General features: G+C 34.2%; 2 protein-coding genes across 8 annotated transcripts in view; one reads left to right on the top strand and one right to left on the bottom strand.

Annotated features, from left to right (window-relative positions):
* The first annotated feature begins 1,921 nt into the window (after positions 1-1,921).
* On the top strand, positions 1,922-5,336 carry pomcb (proopiomelanocortin b). Its single transcript, XM_052586029.1, has 3 exons — positions 1,922-2,068; positions 3,768-3,887; positions 4,722-5,336. Exons 1-3 carry the CDS (start codon positions 1,994-1,996, stop codon positions 5,247-5,249), a joined length of 723 nt encoding a protein of 240 aa, XP_052441989.1. The 5' UTR covers positions 1,922-1,993; the 3' UTR covers positions 5,250-5,336.
* A 1,170-nt stretch (positions 5,337-6,506) lies between these two features.
* LOC127983756 (protein EFR3 homolog B) overlaps positions 6,507-21,126 on the bottom strand; it is a 37,232-nt gene continuing 22,612 nt past the window's right edge. For all 7 annotated transcript variants that reach the window (XM_052586020.1, XM_052586022.1, XM_052586025.1 and 4 more), the window contains 19 exons: positions 20,269-20,390; positions 18,995-19,144; positions 16,027-16,161; positions 15,637-15,715; positions 15,046-15,181; positions 13,669-13,827; positions 13,449-13,560; positions 13,202-13,253; positions 12,940-13,112; positions 12,547-12,622; positions 12,251-12,412; positions 11,863-11,994; positions 11,698-11,765; positions 11,113-11,240; positions 10,628-10,719; positions 10,309-10,357; positions 10,070-10,176; positions 9,895-9,944; positions 6,507-9,810 (listed from right to left, as the gene is read on the bottom strand). In XM_052586020.1, the coding sequence (XP_052441980.1) occupies positions 9,705-9,810; positions 9,895-9,944; positions 10,070-10,176; positions 10,309-10,357; positions 10,628-10,719; positions 11,113-11,240; positions 11,698-11,765; positions 11,863-11,994; positions 12,251-12,412; positions 12,547-12,622; positions 12,940-13,112; positions 13,202-13,253; positions 13,449-13,560; positions 13,669-13,827; positions 15,046-15,181; positions 15,637-15,715; positions 16,027-16,161; positions 18,995-19,144; positions 20,269-20,390 (2,088 nt within the window). In that variant the 3' untranslated portion in view covers positions 6,507-9,704. The remainder of the gene's footprint in view (positions 9,811-9,894; positions 9,945-10,069; positions 10,177-10,308; positions 10,358-10,627; positions 10,720-11,112; positions 11,241-11,697; positions 11,766-11,862; positions 11,995-12,250; positions 12,413-12,546; positions 12,623-12,939; positions 13,113-13,201; positions 13,254-13,448; positions 13,561-13,668; positions 13,828-15,045; positions 15,182-15,636; positions 15,716-16,026; positions 16,162-18,994; positions 19,145-20,268; positions 20,391-21,126) is intronic.

Genomic DNA, 21,126 nt, shown 5'->3' with positions numbered 1-21,126 from the left:
TTTTTTAACATTGCTGGACTAAATATTTGAACCGAAAAATGAACATGAATTTCAGAATATTTTAAAATTTAGTCTGGATTTAATGACAATTTACTTTGATAATGTAATTTGTAATGAAAAAAAAAAGCATTTTTTAGTTGTCTAAGATGTTTGAACTTTGATTTGATAAAACACATCGTGTCTGTTGTGTTTGTACGGCCCTCTAGAGGCTGTGCTTCTCCAGAGAGAGACATTTGAGATCCTGTGAACTAATTATTCAGATCGTGACCCGAGGTGAGCGACTGCTTTTGACATGGACCAAATATAATCACTGCAGCATTGGCACATCTGCTACAGTTCACTTAAAGTGCATATTCACAAAGAATCGAACCCAACTTTGCTGTTGCAAGCACCATGCTATACAGTTTCAGGCTATATGCTATAACAATAAAGTTTCTAAAATGATTTTTTGCAGTCATGCTATTCTGTAAGCATAGAACTGTCATTTTTGATTTCCCAAAAAACTTTCAGTGAACAGTTCTTAAAACCATTTTTTTTCTTGATTTAAAGAACATTTAAACTTTAAGCTTTTGACTATTGTAAGATCTTACACATACATACAAGATCTTCCAATAGTCAAAAGCTTATATGTGTGTATGTGTGTGTATACATATATATATATATATATATATATATATATATATATATATATATATATATATATATATATATATATATATATATATATATATATATATATATATTCTCTACATGCAGTGATATTTTAGTGTCGTTAATTTAATAATAATTACTAATATATATATATATATATCATTAAATAAATTATATAACTATAATTTTTGTTGATGCTTTTTATTTATATATTTCCTGTTTTCTTTTTAATTTTCTTTTTATTTAAAGCTTAGGTAATTTAGTTTTGTGTCTTTTCTTGTTGTTCTATGTTTTCATTATTTTTTTATTTTTGTTTTTACGATATTTTTTATAATCTAGCTACATTCGTACTTAGTTAAATAAAACAAAATGACAAATGTTGCCTTGAAAACTAGCTGAAATAAAATAGATATTTTATTTTGTTTATTTTGTTACAAGCAATGAAACAGTTTTTATGGTTTTAGTTTGAGTTGCTGTTGATACATGCAAGCCATTATATTTACAATGGACGCTGTTCCATTTGTGTTCCAAAAGATCTTTATAATCACCAGACCTTGAGCAACTATGATGCTGCTTTTAATCACTTTCAAGCCTCACGTCTTTTTTCCATAATGACTGAGAATTAAAGTCACTCTTTTCTTTTTTTTCACTGTATTAATGTAAGAGTGAAAAAAAAAGTGTAATTGATTTATCACAAGTTACCACGACAACACAACATTAGCTTTCCCCCGTTGTTAGTAATTACATTTGCTGCTGATGAACCTTGGGGCATAAATGGGCTTCATTAAGAAAAGAAGAAACAAAGAGAAGCGAAAGTAAGGTAGAATAATTGTTCAGCTTGAGCTAAGCACTTAAGGTAATGCACATCTGGTCAGTCTGATCGATTTGCACGCCGCTTGTATGCGGTTCTAATTGACAGGGAATATGTGATGAGAAATCACGTCATTCCACCTCAATTTCCTGAGTTAATTTGAGTTTTTTTAGTTTCCAGGTGTCTCAAATGACGAGTAACAGAACCGCAGCATCCGATCTATAATTCACCTGCTGCGTCCTGTGCATGTTTTAATGTGTCGAAAACAGAGGTGTGAAGATGACCAAAAAGTATGAATGTTTTTTTGTTATTAGTAATTTCCCCAGTGTATCCACCCCTCCCCACCACAGCACAGCAGAGACCCACCTGATCATCTTCCAGCCTTGAGGGGTTGCCATGCACCTGTGAGTATATAAGAGAGCAGAGCTCATTCAGAAAATAAGAGAGAACAAGAGAAAGAGAGAGAGAGAGAGATCCATTCACACAAGCCAGGAAAAAAAGTGCAAACCCAGAGCAGTGGAGGTGAGCTTGATGAGAGCTGGAGACTCAAAGAAGAGTCAAAAGAGGAGATTCAGAACCATGGAAATCATCTATAAATTCAGAAAGGTAAGAATATAGAATTGGAATCATTTTGCATTTGAAATATTGAATCACTGGTTAGTACTGTGTCTGCTTATAAAGCTTCATTTATGAGCAGTGTCACAAATGTGTCAGTTATATATATAAAACAATGCAAATGTTAAAATTAAACATTATAAAGTTAATTAAATGGCATGCATGACTCAGAATTCAACTTAACTAAATTCAACAGAATTAGATAAAAACTATAGATATCGATTAGCTTGAAATTGATTTTAAATAAATTATTTTATTGGAAACAACTTCATTAGTATTATATTATATGTATTATAACTATACATTTTATGGTAAGCAAAGCTATAGCTTTATAAATTTCCTCACTAAATTACATTGAAATAAATACTTTTTATTCATTATCTATTATTTAAATTAATCAATAATTTAAATAATAGATTTCAATGATGATGATTATTAATACAGATTTTTTAAATTGTTTATAAATTTTATTTTTAATTAATTAATTATTTTTGTGGCATTTTAAACAAAACATTAACACTTGTATTTTTAAACTTATAAATAAAAGTTATTCAGATAAAATTATACAATTAACTTGAAAAGGATCTAAAAAATCTGATCTAACAACTGTTATATGTGAAATTATAAATCCAGATTTTTATTATTAATAATATTTATTACATATTATTTTAAATTATCCAATATACATATGTTGTATTTAAATTTAAAATACTTACAATTATTCATATTATGTACTATTTTTTAATGCTTAAATCAATGTTGAATTCAAAATAAAACATTTTGTATTTAAAAATAAATATTTTATATATATTTTCTCATATTTAAATGCATGTTTATCTACAGTTCTTTTATAATGTGCATTATCCTAGATTAAATACTGGGGGAATAATAATTTATTGTTATTATTATTATTACAAATATTATTAATTTGATATTCATAATCGTGGTGAAATCATCAAACCAAAATTGAAATATATATTTCTACAGCTTGATCCTCTTGGTCTGATTTCTGAAGAATAATATATGAATTTTCCCCTGTGAAATGGTGTAATATCTAACAGGATCATCAGAGACTTTTGACTAATTCTGAGTCATCATCATCATCCATAACAAAAAAAAAAAAAAAAATGTTGTGGACTTTCATGGAGAATCTTACTGAGTCTCAAACCTGCAAGACTGGAGTCTGTGAACTGCAGCCGATTTATTTCAGCGTTTTTCCTTTCATCGCTGACGCAACCCTGCAGCTGACGTCATGCTGCGATATTAATGGAGCTCACAGATCTGTGTGTGTCATGACATCATCAGAAAAACCATAAAAGGTCACGTACGGAGGAATGAAGAGAGTAGATTAAAGTCTCAAAGTTCACTTGCCTTCATTCTTTTAAGCATCCCGAATAGTCAAAGTCATCAATTACAGAATGATTAACTATACGTGCTCTAATATAAAGAAGCTTTTTGAAGAGACATCCGTTTCTCGTTACCGTACATGACCTGCCCACACGCCGTCATTGTGTGAGGACAGATCCATTCAGCGCAATCAAATCAAATCAAATACCTGAGCAATAAAACTCGTCCTTGGCTTTATATATAGCTCAGTATCAGCCGTTTTCTTTTCAGCTTTCCATTCTGAGTCACACGAATGATACCTGAGGGACGGAACAGCTGATCTGGTCTTGTGTCTTGTTTTCAGATGCTCTGTCCTTCCTGGCTTTTGGCTGCAGCAGTCTTGTGTTTTCACAGTCCGTATGTCGACGGCCGCTGCTTGGATCTGATAGACTGCATGGGCCTTAAAACTAATGAACAAAAACTGGTAAGATTCATTTTAAAGCATTAATAACATGACTTAATAGATAATATTAAAGATTAAACTCATGCACAATATCATTCAAAAGTTTGAAGTCGGCTGAAAGAAGTCTCTATAGATAGATAGACACACAATCCTTCAAAAAAAAATATATATATATATTATTATTATATGCTGATTTGGTGTTTAAGAAACATTGTGTTGACAACTGTTGTGCTGCTTAATATTTTAGTGGAAACTGTGATAGAATTATTTTTTAGGGATCTATGATGAATAGAAAGTTTAAAAGAAAAGCATTTCTAAATATTTTTAACATTATAAATGTATTTCCTGTCAATTTTAGCAATTTAATGCATCCTTGTTGTATTAATCTCATAAAACAATTTACCTCAAGCTTTTGAATGGTAGTAAGTTATTATAGCGTTTTGTCTTTGCAGTCATATGTAATTAGCAATCAAACAGACCACAAACCTAACAATAATGTGATGACAATAAAATCAAAATAAAAAGTAATTAAATAAGAAAAAGAAAAAAAGTAAAAGGAAAAAAATGAAATATTTTTAGTAGCATTAAGACATTATTTCCTAAGATAATTAAGTAAATTTAATAAAAATAATAAATTATGTTAAAAAAATTACATTACATTAAAGTTCATTAATACCACAAATATACAAATATTTCAATATTAAAATACAATTTTTTCTTTTGTTTATGATGACATTTGTTATGAGATTCACTCAGTTATGGTGTAATGAATACACCATAAACAAAATAAAAGATACAATGTGATAACGGTTGTTAATGAAAGCTCCTCTCTCGTTCTCTGTCCTGACTGTACAGCAGTGTATCAGGCAGTGCAGACCAGCACAAGAATCCTCCAATGACAGGAGACTTTCTTCATCTGAACAGCAGAACAGTGAAGAAGAGGTTGAGGAAGAGAGCCTGAGTTTGGGTTTGCTCTTATCGGCTCTGTCTCCTGATTCAACGGAGCTCAGAGACGCTACTGGAGAAGCCCCTCACAATGACGAGAGGAGGTCTTACTCCATGGAGCACTTCCGCTGGGGCAAACCCATGGGCCGCAAACGCCGACCCGTCAAAGTGTTCACCAGCGGCGCCCTGGAGGAGGAGCCCGAGGAGTCGGAGGAAAGCGTCCGCGTGGAGCGAGGGCAGAACGGCATGCTGGACGTCCAGCAGAGGAACAATGCAAAGAGCAAAGGAAAGTATCGCATGACCCATTTCCGCTGGAACGCCCCACCTGACAAGCGCGACGGAGGCTTCATGAGGCCGTATTCAGATCAATCCCATAAGCCCCTGCTCATGCTCATACGAAACGTCTTTGTGAAAGACGCACAGCAGTTCAGAGATTAAGAGAGGAGAGAATGGACAGAATATTTGATGTCAAAACATTTAAATGTGTAACATGCAACCTTAATTAAAAAAAAAAAAAAAAAAAAACTGGCAGAACCAAAAAGACAGGATATGAAACATTGTCCGATGCAGAAAAAAATAAACAAAAGAGTCACTAATATATTAAATTCAGGATATATCACATGACTATGAAAGGCACATTACTTGACATTTATAATTAATTTATATACTCGACACAATAACTATCACCTCTGGGATTTAAGAAGTAAAGATATTCAGAAATGCCAGGTATTTGTTTACCTGAGACAGTTTTACTGTAATATACTGTACATGAAATACATTAAAATTAATTTGCAATGTTGTCTGCTGTGGATTTTTGTGTTTGGATGTTGAGTCCAGTTTGTGGACTGATCTGAATTGATTCATGTTGGAAGCAGATAAAAGTTCACACAAAAGTGAGAATTCGGACATTATTTAAATTTCCAAATTCATACAAGTTTCTTTTTTCAGCTGAACACGAACAATGTTAACCATTGTCTTCTATAAAAAAATTATACTATGGTCATTGTATGAAAATTGGTGACTACCATCATCTGTTTGGTTACCAACATTCCTCAAAATATCTTCTTTTAACAGAAGAAAAAAAAAACTGTCTTTAATTTTTACTGCATATTATGACATTTTGATGTCTAACATAATATTGGCCATAGCATAAAGTCATTTTTGGCTTTTGGTATCATTTATACCAAAGACCAGCAAAAATAACTGGAGTATTCAAAAAATGCAATATTTAGTTTCAATAAATGCAATTTAAATTAAGAGAAAAAACCCCCCACAAAAAAACACACACACATACATATACATTAATATATACATTTATGTATGTATGTATGTACACACACACACACACACACACACACACACACATATATATATATATATATATATATATATATATATATATATATATATAAAACAAATGAGACAGCAAATAGACTTTTGCTTATTTGTGCTTCTCAGATGTTTCTGCTGAAAAAAAAAAACAATCAAAAGAAGGTCAAAGATCTCGTTACAAGCTCATAAATTCTCATTAAACACTTCCAAGACCATTTCTGCTAAACGAAACCTTTGAGCAACAAAATTGTCCACTAGATTGTTTCAGCACCCCTAACTTTAAACATTAAAAACAGTCTAAAAACTGTCCCGTTTCGAAGCTTTTAGAGTTTTGTGCCAAACATGTCAAATGTGCACACTGTGTTGTATCAAAAATGTTTTATTGTCTACTTGCAGTTTAACCACAAACAATTCATGGGGAAAACTTTCATCCAGACAGAACATAACTTAGAAAAAGAAATGGAGACACTGTGACTGATATTTCATCAATGCTACACATGAACAGAGCTCTCCATTTCAAGACTCCAGCTCAAATGACACTTGAATTGCAGAGAGATTATAATTCATTACTAACTTTGACATGTCACTCACAGCCCAGAAATTAATGAAACTAATTCCTGCAAAACATTAAATTCATTACTGAACTACAATGCTGAAGAAATGTGAGATGCATTTACAGAACTACTGAGCATCTATATCAGTCATATTACCAGGGCAAGAGCTATACTTCAGATTCATTTCAAGGGAATTAATTAGATTTAAATAACAAATGCATTTAATACTAATCATACTGAGAACAGCAATGGTCTACTATGATAAAGACACTAGTGACTACAGGCATTATAGCATTTACAGCTTAGGTATCTGGTCATTTTCCTTGGATCGCTATAATATCTATGATCAGTCTGTGAAATACAAATTAATATTTATTTAATCTGCTGTCATACTTGGCCTACTGTTATATGATCTTAAAAAACATGTAAAGCAACACTTAAAACATATACTGTATGCAGTCACCAACTGATGACATAAAAAGCACAGCAGTTCAGTTCATGGCACTGTTAAAATCCACAGCCATACAAAACACTCCACACAAAAAAATGGGACTAAATGCACACAACATGTTGGCCGAACATAAGCATTTTTTTTATACTTTATTTATTAACAGGACTCTAAAATAGGTTCTTGAGTATTCTTGAGTAAGTTTTTTATCTGAAAAGAACAATGAACCGGATGAGCCAGAAATTAAAATAGTGGAAGACTTGTTAAATAAAAGCTAACTAGTCCAAACAAAAAATAACTTGGGATTTATTATTAGTTGGAAAATAATATATAAATTAATATTGTAATATTGTTGCACTGCTTGCCTTGTTGCTATGTGCAGACTGTTTTCTATTTTATAATGAACTATAACACAAGTAAGCTAATCGACAAATAAGATGAATAATTTCAACATAAGAATAAAGTGTTATGCTCATATATTTATTTATTTGGTGTACTAAGCAGGATAATGTACAGTCAGGTGGTCAAAACTGTAAAATAAACCACCGGCTGTATATTACCCTTAAAATATTCAACTGTCTTTAGACACACAGATCAGCACTGAAATATCTGTAGCACTTTATTTTACAGTCCTGTTCCTCATGTACATACTGTGTACTTATTATAGTAATTACAATAACTATGTAATAACTAGGTACTAACCCTGAACCTACCCCTAAACCTAACCCTACCACATTGTAGTTACCTTGTGTTACCAGAATTTTCTTAGATAAATACACTGTAAGTACACTATAAGTACATGTTAGTACACGTACTGTAAAATAAAGTGCAAGTGAAATATCGGTCTCTGCATGATCTGGAATATTTGTAGAGCATCATGTAATTCAGAAGACACAGCTGGAACTTAAAAAAAATAGTTTGACCAGGAGTGTGATGCATGACAGTGCTGGCGTTCCTGACGGACTGTTTTTTCTTCATTTGTTTCTGAACCCTGAAGCTAGCAGTCAATCACAAAAACAAATCTGCCATTATGAGTTTTGCAAACACTTTCAAAATGGAGAGATCATGCTGCTTAGTTCTTCTTGGGAAAATGCACAAACATGCACACTGAGCTAAACCAGAGCAATCTAAAACAAATAAACATTTATTTACTTGTGTGTGTGTGTGTGTGTGTATATATATACACACACATACATATACATATATATATATATATATATATATATATATATATATATATATATATTTATCTTGTATGCAACCTTATATACATAATAAAAAATTATACTTCAGCTTACAAAAAAATAATTAAAAGTGGAATTTGAGTGTGGAAGCACTCAAAAATAAGCACAACGTAGCAGGCTACAGATGCTAAGCAAATGAGTATGGTTAGATAAATAAAAGAGTTCTAATTAAATAGTTCCTTCAGCACTGGAGCTCCTTAGAAACAACTGTTCTTACAATGTAACACAAGCAGAAGACAGACATCACCTCCAGTGATCTGAACGCCAGATATCTGCAGATGCATAAACTACCAATAAAAAGTTCATTTACTAAAGGCTCAAACTACTAGGAACAGAAATTAGCACCAAGTGAAAATCATTTGAGAGACATTTTGTGCAACTACTGAGCCTCACTGATACTGATTGCACTTAGGTAGAAAGGTCATTTGTTTGATTTGTCAAAATGTATGAGATGACAGTTTCCCCTTTTTCTCACTATAGACCTATGAAACTCCACTTTAAAAAGAATAAAGGTGAAGCTAACAGAAATATTATCAAATTAAAATAGAAACCAACTTATGAGCATTAATTTTTTTTTACATTATCACATTATTTTTATGACAATTAAAAAATATCATCAGTCTTAATACTGTAATACGTTTTTTAATTAATTTAATTTAATTTTGTACTTTGTACTGTACAAATTGTGCAATTCCTGTAGTTTTATTATATTACGATAAATAACTAATGCAATCATTTTAATTGAAATCAGCATTACAATAAGCATAATTAAAGACATAATTCCTAATGTGTAAATCATTTACAGTTCAACTATTTTTATGTTTGATTATCATGAAAATAATGTCACAATGTTAATAATCTTAATGGTTCTGAAGCTTGGTAAGTTTTGTTTATTCAAAATATATTATTTCTTTCTTTTGCTTTTAATTATAAATATGACCAAGGTATGCTCAGGTCTTTCACCTCAGTTCAGCTGGATTTTTTTTGCTGCAAATACATATTTTTTTTAGCTGATTTTATTATAGAAGTGCAGGGTATCAACCAATATGTGGAAAATATTTGAAAACAGGGAAAACTGAATGTGTACTGATCCTAAATCAGGAATCCAAATGTTCAAAATCCTTTCATTAATAGTCAGCTTGTAGACAGGGGAACAGGGGACAATACAGCGATGAGGTTTCTAGTATAGAGGAGGGCTGACCTCTTAGTTTTCCTGTATTACAAAACATCAAAATATAATTTAATACTTAAAACCCTCCAGCTCTCTGCACCTCTGGCTGCTACTGAAGGTTTCTGAATCCTGAGTTGAGCTGCTCTAATAAACGCACAAGTCCGGGAACTTCATCTCATAAACGGGGACAGAGCGACTCTGGGTTTGGCCGTAACTTGATGTGATGGTTCCAGATGGACTGGGAGGAGGCCTGCAAGCCAGAAAGAGTGAAAAGATAAGATTTATCAGCACAAAGAGACGGCTGACGTTTGAAATGAGCCGTGCTGCAACCTACCTGATCGTGATTTCAAAGATTTGATTAAGTTTGCTCTGCAGCATTGTAGCCTGGGAGGAAACAGAAGAACAAGTATTAGCCCTTAATCACAATATTGAGCTGATCAGTGTGGGAGAAGACAACCACGGCCTACATTTTTATTAAATAAAAGGAAAAGTGCTGCAAGTTAACTTACTCTGGCACCACAGTGGGCAGCTATTTCCTCAAAGGGGGCCTTCTGGAACTTCTCAACCACCTGTCTCCTGCGTTCTTTCTCCTGTTCCTCCACGCCTACACTATCCACTGGAGAATACACACACACACACATACCGTTCAGCTAACAGAGAAGTTAATGAAGCAATAACGATGTTGGAAGTCTGGAAATACCTTCGGGGATGATTTAGAAAAAATTCAATTCTCATTAAATCAACCTACCGATGGCGTTTTTTAGTGTTTCGAATGTGATTTCTTCAGCTGGTGTTCTCTGTAGGGGAAAAAAACAAACATCAGATAAAAACCTTACTGTGGGGACATCCATGAAAGTATAAAATAAACCTACTCTAAATATATTATTATAACATTCTAATACATACAAAATCTATAATCAAATGTAAATACACATATATTTCCATCTTTAAACCAAGTGCTGTAATAAAATGTTTCTCTTCACCAGTTAACAATATTGTAATGTCTTTAAAATGTAAACACACCAAATGTGAGTTGTAAGGATTGTATTTTTTCATGTTTTCTTTACCTCTTCTTTCTCTGGACTGTTTCTGGACTCTACCTCCACCTGCAGAGATATTGTTTCTCCAACGCTCTTTCTTTTGGACAGCCGGTCCTCATCTAAGGGAAGAGGGTGGAATTAATCAACTGTTTATGTGATCCATCTCTGTCAGTCGGATAATAAGCAGAAACGACTTTAGACTAAAGCTAATCAGTTAATCTGCAATGGAAATGCCTTGACTGCACTGGCTACAGCTCGAGTAGCTGCTGATCTACAACAAGAACTGCATTGTTTTCAGGAAACAACAAGAAAGGCACACATAACACATTAGGAGTGTGCCATATGATGTTATCAAGTGAAAAAGAATATTCAGCAGGAAACAATGAAGAACAGTTATCCACTGGGATTTGATTGGTGTATGATAATTTAGCACAACTGAGACCAAAGAAAATCTTTTTTTCATTGACATTTTCCATGGTATATGATGTGGTGCCAAATGCTCATCTATGCACCTGTGAACTGTGGGACATAAGGTGTAGCTAGTCGCTCAGTGTTGTAGCCGCTTCCTCCAAGAACCTCAGTTATCTTGGCCTGTTGGAACAACAAATCTCCTTCCAGATTCTCCAGTGTCTTAGGAATCCTGGGAAATCAACAGAGGATCGGCAATTTACGACAGCAAATCATAATTATAATATTGCGAAATTAATTAATAAAAAAAAAAATAGTATGAATATGTCATGGACAAGGATGGCAAAGCTGAATTTTAAGCAGCCATTCCTCCAGTCTTCAGAGTCACATGACCCTTCAGAAATCATTCTAATATGCCGATTTGTTACTCAAGAGACATTTCTTATAAAACTAAAAACCGTTATCCTGCATAAAATATTTTTGTGGAAACTGTGATATTTTTTCTGGATTCTTTGATGAATTGAATAAGCATGATAGATGAATAGCATTAATTTGAAATATAAATCTTTTAAAAAGTTATAAATATCTTTATCGTCACTTATGTTCAATTTAATGCGTCCTTTCTGAATAATATTGAACATAATATATCACATTAAATAAAACAACTCAGATGACTCTGTTCGTCTTACTTTGGGTTTTCAATGAAGACATCCTCAGGTAACAGGTAAGGACTTTCTTTTTGTCTCATTTCAATCACCTGCAAAAAGGTTTGTATGCTTTATCCATCTAAACATTTTATTCAATACAGTTGCCAAAAACTGTTAGTGACCGAGAGACTCCGGAGTGGCACTGACCTCATGAACGTGCTGGCAGAACGCTGGAACTGTGGTGAGCTGACTGATGAGATTGAGGTAAGCAGAAGACAGAGCATGAACAGCACAGCGGTTATACACCGGTAACATCTCCTCACTGCTCAGAGCCAAGTCCTGGACGGAAGATGAGCACAAAAACGGAAATACATCACCGCTAAACCATGTTGAAACAGAAGGAGATAACAGATTTCAAGCGCTGCCTTGTCAGAATTTATGTTTCTATCAGATCACAAAAGTTTTCTAGGATTTGAGACTACATATTGTGAATTTTACAATACTATTACATAACCTCATATTCATAATAAAAACCACAAAACCTAAAATTAGATTACAGGGGGATTTTAAAAGCGCAAACACAATGAAGGCACACCTGTAGAGCGAGCGCCACACGGATCAGGTCCACCACCACCTCTTCGTTGGCCAGCTCCATGCTGACGAGTGCCAGGAGTGAGTAGAGCTTCTCAAAGTGAGGCTGCACGCTGCTCTGTTCCTTACTGCACAGATAGATGTGTCTATACAGGTGCTGGGCATGCTAAAAACAGAGAGATATCACTGTCAACACACTGGACATGCATGCATTCTCTCATGCAGACCCAACAGAAGCACTGACTTCAAATCACAATGATAAAAGCAGGAAGTTGAGCGATGATTAGAGGGTTGTTGTACCTTTTTCATGAAGAGGTTGTCTTGACGTGAGCACTTGTCCACTTTGAGTTTAAGCACAGAGATATCAGAGATGATACTGCATGGGAAAATAAGCAAAACAGCTCAGTTTATTGTGGGAAGAGGAACTCTGGTTTTCTTATTGACAGTCAAATGACCTGCATTTACCTTTTTTATGACACATCTAATTCAAAAACTGAATATTTAATTAATGTAGAGCAGGGCTTGGTTTTATCCACTAGGCTTTGATGAGATAGTGGAAGGTTATGAGAGTTGGTTAATTCTACTTTTTCCCCACCTGCTTGGTCTTTGTTATATCCATTTTATTTTATTACTTACATCTTTAAAAGTTTCATATTTCATATATATTGGTGTAAATCCAATAAAGATACTAACCTGATGGTGAAGAACTTGGGGAGGTTGTCATGGCGATCGATAAGGCTGACCAGTATTTCCAGCACCAACAGTCGAATTTCTGCATCTTCTAGCAGAGCAAACGACAGCAGTGGGTCCAGAAAAGAGTTGGGAAGAGCTGTCAGCATGTTGGTTGTCTGGAAACCACATGTGACCTAAAAATAAAGAGAGAAACAGGATCTTTACAAATCTGTGTTTTGATGCAATTCTCTTTCATATGACATCAAGCAGGTAGAGATTGTACCTGTCTCAAGGACTTCAACAGCATGATTTGGATCATTCGGTTGCTCTCAGGCCTGCAGTAAAGACAGAAGTATATACAGTATGTTCACCTCATAAATTCCTAATAAGTGCCATCTAATTAGTTTCAAGGGTAAAACAGAAATTTTGCAAATGAATTATTTAGTTTGAGTCAGTGTTTTTTTTTTGTGTGAGAATTTTCATTGACAACCATAAACTTTTAGGGACGGAATAGTGGCTGCAGTGCTCACCCTGAGCCTGTAGAGGGCAGCGTGGGATGCATTCCTGGAATAGGGATCTTTCCCATGATGAAGAGCATCACCTCAGAACGCTGGTACGTCGGTAACGTGTTTGCAAATGAGCCTGATTTCAAAACACACACACACAGTAATAAAAAATCAGACAATTTAAATGAAGATTGAAATGTGGGTCATGTTATGCTCTCACACACACACACACACACACACACACCGATAGTCCTGATGACCGCTTCCTGTAGCTGTCTCTCCTCATGCTCCTTGATGATTTTGGTGCCGATGTTAGTGCAGTCGTAGGATCCTGTGAGCTCATAGTGCACACTGAGCCTCAGATGCCGGAGCAGCGTGTTGAAAACCTCCAACACTGTGGGACCTAAAATAACCACAAACACACATTTATAATATATGCATGTTATGCAGAAAGTAAACAAATCAGTCATCAAAGCTGAGCAGACTAAACAAGTACAAATGGAGATTTCCGGTGCAATCATCTCAAGGTGTCCAATTTGGGAACAAATTAAAATTGTCATAATGACTAGCAAGTAAGTAACACTTTCTCACAAAATATATTGTGCATTTCATAGCATTTTTGCTTCAGACAGCAATTTGCATGGTGAAGAAGTCTTATATTACTCATTAAGCAGAAAAACTGCCATTAAAACAAGAGTCTCCTCTTCCTCTGAGCCAGGTTACAACTATTTATTCAATTATAAGGATATTATATAATGCACAGTTCTGTAGTTTCAAGGTTAGAATTATGAGCAGTGAAAGAAGAAAATGCAAACATGACCCAAATGTTCTCTGTAATGTGGTTTTACTTCATCCAAACAGTGACTGAAAATATTCTTAAAGCCTGTGTTTATGTGAAGTTCTGTGATATTAAGAATTTGAACATAATTTTCAATACAATACAATATAATATTGCATGTAACAGAAATTCTTGCTACAGCTTTATAAAATCTTTCAGTTCAATATTTGATAGTAAATCTAATATTTTTTAAAAACACCTACCACTGTAATTTCTAAACAGCAACACCCTCGTCTACAACATTAAAAGCAAGACAGTCCAGCAACTATAGTCTCACATGAATCTGACCATCTTATTAACACAAATTTTTCTTCTCAAGTAAATTTTTCTTAAATATGTATACACCCACATGGTACACACACACACACACACACATATATATATATATATATAAAATAAATTTTTTATAACTAAAATATTTAAATCTCCAAATGGTCCAAGTGACCTGAAAATGAATCAGTTTTCATGGTTCTAGCTCAAAGCTGCAGGTGGCTTCGCCCCCCTTGGGTTGGCAGCAGTGCTGCAAGAGGAGGTGTGAAGGGCTTTCACACTAGATATTAGGTGTGAGCACTGACTTGATGTCAGAGAGTAGAGTCAGGCTGTGAAATGTATATTTTTGGCTGAAATCTAGATTGGGTCAGATGCAAATGTCACAGTTCTGTTTTCCCAGAAGGCTTAACGTCTGGGGGAGAGTGACCTAGATACTGAACACAGGTGAAAAAACATGTGATATGCACTACATGGTAGTGATTCACATTAACCAGGCTGTAAATCCATACTCACCAACAGAGCCACTGGCAGCGATGGCAGCCGCCTCCAGAAGGACCTCTACTATCCCAGCACGCACTGGGGCCGAGCTCTTACTGTTGGCATCCAAATGACCCAAGAGCTGCTGGATGACCAGATGAGAATGCTGGGACTGGAGGCAGAGAAAGAAAGACAGACAAAGAAGAGAGGATAAATAACATTGTATAAAAAAAAGAAAAAAACAGAATCAAATAAATAAACATATATATATAGTATATACTGACATATTTAAAATATGTTTACTTTTGCTTTTTTTCAAACTTTTGCTTCACCACTGTAACCACTGCAAAAATTCTAATATATCATTTAAATTTTAAAAAGGTTAAATAAAGCTGTAAACATGTTCGTCTTGTGCCACCCAAAATTTATTATAAATGTAAAATAATAAAAAAAAAAAATGTAAATAATTAAATACAATTTACAAAATAAATAAAAATCAATGGCATGTATTTTTTTTTCATTAGGTAGACATCAGTATATGTTTCAATAAATCAATTAATTATAATTTTTTCTTCCATTTCTTCTTTTTTAATAATAACAACAAGCGAGCTTAGATTCTGAACTCACCTGAATGGAGTACATGATGATCTTAAAGCAGCGCACTGCAAATGTTTTGCCTTCCCACAGCGAGTGATTATCAAGATGCCTGTGGTGAGAGAACAGACCTTCAGCTTGAGAAATGAAGCCAAAAGTGACTCAAAGATGAGATTCACTCCACCCGCAGTGAGATTAATTAAACTGAACACTGAAAACGTGTATTAAGTATTCAGAATTACTCTTAGTCCCTTATTGAAATGCCACATTAACAGACTATAATTACAAGACAAATTCACTTAATCTTAAGTGGCATACAGCTATAACTTAAAAACTGAAGCAATACCAACATAGGTTTACAAAATGAAATTCTCAACCTTCATAACCTAAGCTGACAGATGCGATATGTGCTGGGTCTCTTACATAAGCACAGGGGTCACTGCGTTCTTGATGTTGCCATAGGCGGACCGGCCCAGCAGTTCCCGAAAGCAGCGCTCCGTCAGCTCGGCTGGGCTTTCTCTCTCCTTCTCACTGGCCTGCAGCGGGGAGGGAGAGCGACTGCAGAGAAAACAAAGAGAGGGAGGCTTTTTATTTTCAGCTCTTCTCAACTGAGGATTTAAACACAGCTTTGGTTTCTGAGAAGACGCTGAATAAAGACGTACTGACAAAAAAAAAAAAAGAGTGTTTACAAGTAAAAACTGTTGTTTTTAGCAGTCCAGCTCAAGGATTCTTGCACTTAAAATGTTCATGATCATTTAGATACATTTAGAAAAACAGTTTTCCTGGTTACTGCAACTTTAAGACTTCTATTATAATTGGCTAATCTCCATTTAATCCAAATTTAGTTGCAATACAATATTTCATACAACAAAAATTCTTTCTACGGCTATAAAAATCTTTCAGTTTAACATCTGATAGTAATTATAATATTTTGAAAAACCATTTAATATTGACATTTCTAAACACCATTGTCTAGAATATTAAAAGCAAGATATGCTACAGCAACTATAGTCACATGAATCTTACAGTTTCTTATTAGCTCATATTTTGCTTCTCAAGCTAATGTTTCTTAATTTTTTTTCACAAGAAAACAAGACAACTACAAAAACAACAAGTAAAAACTTGTGTTATTTCTGTTTTTTTTAAAGTCTGAAATTAAAACAAAATAATAATAATGCATCCAATTAAACCTTGTATTACAACTACAACAATGCAACTCCATGAAATCGTTCAGTTTAATATTTTACAGTAATTCTAACATTGTTACTATACTGAAATTTCTTTAAAAATTCCTTAGTAACATTACAGGCAAGACAGTCTTATATTAGAGATTCATTAGTCTCGTCAAGTACTTAAACACGTTTTGCCTAAAGTATATCTATCTTAGGACTGTTCTGATGTTTTTACAAGAAAACAAGACAAAACAGATGAAGAAAATGACTTCTGTATAATTTAGGAGACTGAAAGTTAAAAAATAATTACAAGTAATACGACAACAATATTGTACGCTAAACTTCTCAGAACTACAGAAACTCCTTCAGCTTAATATTTGATAGCAATTCTAACATTTAAAAAAAAAAAACTTGTTACAGCAACAATACTGTTAATTTGAGACTTATAAAGTCTGATTATCATACATATTTTGCTTCTCAGGTAATTTTTTTTTAAGAAAACAGACAAAACAGAGATTACAAAAAAAATTTTTTGAATAACGTAGGAGCATGAAAGTCTGACATCAAATTGTGTATAATGGAAAACTTCCTGTATGAGCTTCACGGTGTGTGTGTGGGCATGTTTTTGTGACATATCAGGACACAACTCTGTATAATGACATGGGTATGACACAGGTATTACAAGGAGAGGGTGACTTATGAGGAACATTTTTCAAAACGCTTATAAATCATCCAGAATGAGTTTTTTTGAGAAAGTAAAAATGCACAAAGTTTTAGGTTTAGGGTTGGTGTAGGGCCATAGAATATACAGTTTGTACAGTATAAAAACCATTACGCCTATGGGATGTCCCCACTTTTGTGTGTGTGTTTGTGTGTGTGTGTATGTGTGTAAAAAATTGTAAGGGCTGAGGGTGTCTCAGGCTTTGTCTCATCTTTAATTAATCACTCTGTTCCTCTGCCCTAACACAGCCTGCTGTCAGTCAGCCTGCTGCTCCACTCACGGTCCCTTGGTTATATAACCACATGACGCTGGGCTGAATCTGCAGAAACTCTTCTCACCTCAACTAAAAGCCTCCTGCCACACGTCCAGAAGGATGCTGGACTGTTTAGTTGACCAGAAATAAAAGCAGATTGTGTTTTAGTCCACTGCAGTGCTTGCACTAAACCAGCCTCGCTGTCCTGCCCATCTGAAATGTGCACATCTCACAGGACGAGTTAATTATCAGCTGCCCTTTACATCTAACGCCAATTAGCACATAGCAAACAGCAGAAAGGGGTAATTAATGTCTCCACCCGTGGTGTAATTATGGCTGCGTAGGGGGTGCTTCAACAAGGAGACAGCTTTGTTGATTATAATGGCAGTGATTCATAAATCAATTTTGATTTCAAATTTCAAACATTGCTACATTTTGTACTAAAGCAAAATTTAAAAGTCAGGTTTTTTTTTTTTTTTTTTTCAAAAGAGACATAAAAGACTTTCTATTTTCAACTTTCTATTTATCAAAGAATCCTGACTAAATTTATCAGGGTTTTCCATAAATATTAAGCAGCACAACTCTTTTAAACACTGATAATAATACATTTATCTTCGGCAGCAAATCAGCATAGTAAAATTATTTCTAAAGGATCATGTGACACTGAAGACTGGAGTAATGATGCTGAAAATGTGGCTGTGGCACCACATTTTTTTAAATTGTAATAATATTTATGAATATTACTGTTTTAACGTATTTTAGATTTTTTTATATTCTAATTACTTCTAGTTTTTTCTCTAATTTACTATTGAAATTTTAAAAAACCTAGTAACATTAAAATGAGGTTAGTCCAGTAAAACAGTCAAAGGAAAACACATAAGAAAACTCAAGGAAAGTCACATGATCACGGCATGATCTTCCACTTCACTCAGAGTTGTCAGCAGGGACAATATCTCAGGTTATTTTCTTGTAGGCATCTGACTGTAGGTGCAAAGAAAGTGAGATGCTGATTCTCACCCACACAAACAGAATGGCACTTGAAATGCATGAGGTGTTCTAGAAAAGGGTGGGTCTTAAGGGCTCAACTTTTTTGTAATTACTAGATAATTTCATACAGATTATATTACTTGGATTTCAATGGAGGATTCAGCCGCGAGAGCCACCAAGCATCCCTGGAGGAAGACAAGTTTGTGTCCCATATGAGTCAATTATTAGCCAGTTTAAGCCCAAAACACTCTCTCTCACCTCTCTGTACGTTCACCAGACTGCAGATTGAAGAGCAGTGAGGGGACGATCTTGTCCATGTGCTGAGGGTCCCAGATGTTCGCCTGCAACTCATCGTTTACAGTCTTCCTCACTACTCCCTGTAGACCTTTGATGCCAGCCATTCGGATTCTGAGATGAGGAAGTGTTCAATTAGATGTGAAAAATGTGTGTATAGCATGCATATTCTCTTTAATGTTCTCTATCTATCTATCTATCTATCTATCTATCTATCTATGTAATCTATCTGTTTGGTACCTACCTCGGTTTTGACGTCATGGTTCGGTATGGTTTCGGTACATCAGGGGGAAAAACTAAACAATCTTTTATTATTTAAAAAATATATATATTATAAAACAGTGGTTTACTGAACAAGTTGCTCTTTCTTTAAATAAATTAAATAATAATTACTATTTACTTAGGGATAAACAACGACCTCTATTTCTGTAATGTTTTCTCTTGGTTCTTGGTTCTAAATAAATGCGACTTATATGTTGTTGAAATGTTTTAATTTACACAGTGGCTGTCAGAACTTGTTTCATAACACATTTATTAACACATACAATAATTAAGACATCACTAACAGGTAAAGTAAAATATCAGAGCATATAGTCTTATATTTCGCGCAATGCTCTTTATTTCTCTATAGGGAACTAACAGTCCAAAAATACGCCATGATGAGGAAAAAAACATATATAAGTCGCACTGGAATATAAGTCGCATTTATTTAGAACCAAGAACCAAGAGAAAACATTACCGTCTCCATCCGCGAGAGGGCTCTATGTCTTCAGTGTAGGCTATAGGAGCACTGAGCAGCATAGAGCGCCCTCTGGCGGCTGTAGACGGTAATGTTTTCTCTTAGTTCAGTTCTCTTGGTTCATGTCAAATTAATTTTGATAAATAAGTCGCACCTGACTATAAGTCGTAGGACCAGCCAAACTATGAAAAAAAAGTGCAACTTATAGTCCGGAAAATACAGTAGTAGTAAAGAATAAGCGATGATCACGCTCACTCAAACTCCACACTTCCGTTTAAAGTGAGGCGTTTATACAGCGATCTGTCCCGCAACATCAAAAAGTGTAAAAAAAAAAAATTATTCTTTGAATTTTCTTTTTTTTTTTAAATTGCATAATTTGAAAGATAAGACTATCAAAAATGTTTGGTACGAATACAATTAGACCCCTACTAATGAACTAACTGTCTGTCTGTCTACACTGACTGCAAACTGCCAGATGTGTGCATGTGTGTTTGCTCACTTGGTGCGGATGTCGGGGTCCTCATAGGTGGAATGGCACATCTCACTAAACCGCGACACAAAGAAATCGTAACTGCGATGATACGAGGGGGTGTCCTCCTCGATGTTAGCAAACTTCACAAACTGCAAAATGAGAGTAATTAAATAGAAATAAATAAATTACATACAAACCAAAGCCAAATCAGGTTAAAAACCCATTTCCTTGAAAAGTCTGCAAATGCTGCTCCACCCAGGGCCAGTGAGTGGGTGATTATGAGTGGCATTATCAAAGATTATATGTTAATGTGATGTTGTTTTGTTCTACATTAAACCAAATCGACAGCAACTTTCACCTCATCATCATTATTAGACAATAAAAGCTTTTCTGACACCTACAAACAATAATAATGAATATCCGTAGACTGTAGGGGAATAGGCTTCCCTTGCACGGAAGTTAATTAATAACATTAATACATTATTTTAAGATCAGGACAGGTTCATTAAGTAATGCAGATTTAAATGGTTATAGAAATGCCATGAAACTCATGCATCATATATTCACATATAATTTCACAGATTCAGATTTTTGCATGTATATGAATATCTCAATGTACATGAACAACTAATCTGTTATATACAGTCTTACCGAATTTGTTTCATACTAAAAATGAACCCAATCTTTTATCATTTAACAGGTTTAGCTTATTTATAGATTTCAGCAATTTTAGATCAAGATCACCAAGGTCATGAATAAAATAAAAATAAAATGCCTTAATATAGAAATGGTAGAGAACTGATAAATGAGACCCTGTCACTTAGATGATTTAATGGCTCATTTTAAACTAGTGCCTGCATATCAAATCTGTAATTAATGAATAAC

The sequence above is a fragment of the Carassius gibelio genome, chromosome B20 (assembly GCF_023724105.1).
Source record: "Carassius gibelio isolate Cgi1373 ecotype wild population from Czech Republic chromosome B20, carGib1.2-hapl.c, whole genome shotgun sequence".
Lineage (NCBI taxonomy): Eukaryota > Metazoa > Chordata > Actinopteri > Cypriniformes > Cyprinidae > Carassius > Carassius gibelio.
The sequence above is the reverse complement of the archived record's forward strand: the minus strand, read 5'-3'. Positions and strand labels throughout refer to the sequence as shown.

Excerpts from the sequence above, each read along its gene's own strand:
- pomcb (XM_052586029.1), top strand. The coding sequence starts at position 1,994 with ATGAGAGCTGGAGACTCAAAGAAGAGTCAAAAGAGGAGATTCAGAACC. Across the intron at positions 2,069-3,767 it reads TCATCTATAAATTCAGAAAG|ATGCTCTGTCCTTCCTGGCT; the intron begins GTAAGAATATAG and ends TCTTGTTTTCAG. Across the intron at positions 3,888-4,721 it reads AAACTAATGAACAAAAACTG|CAGTGTATCAGGCAGTGCAG; the intron begins GTAAGATTCATT and ends CTGACTGTACAG.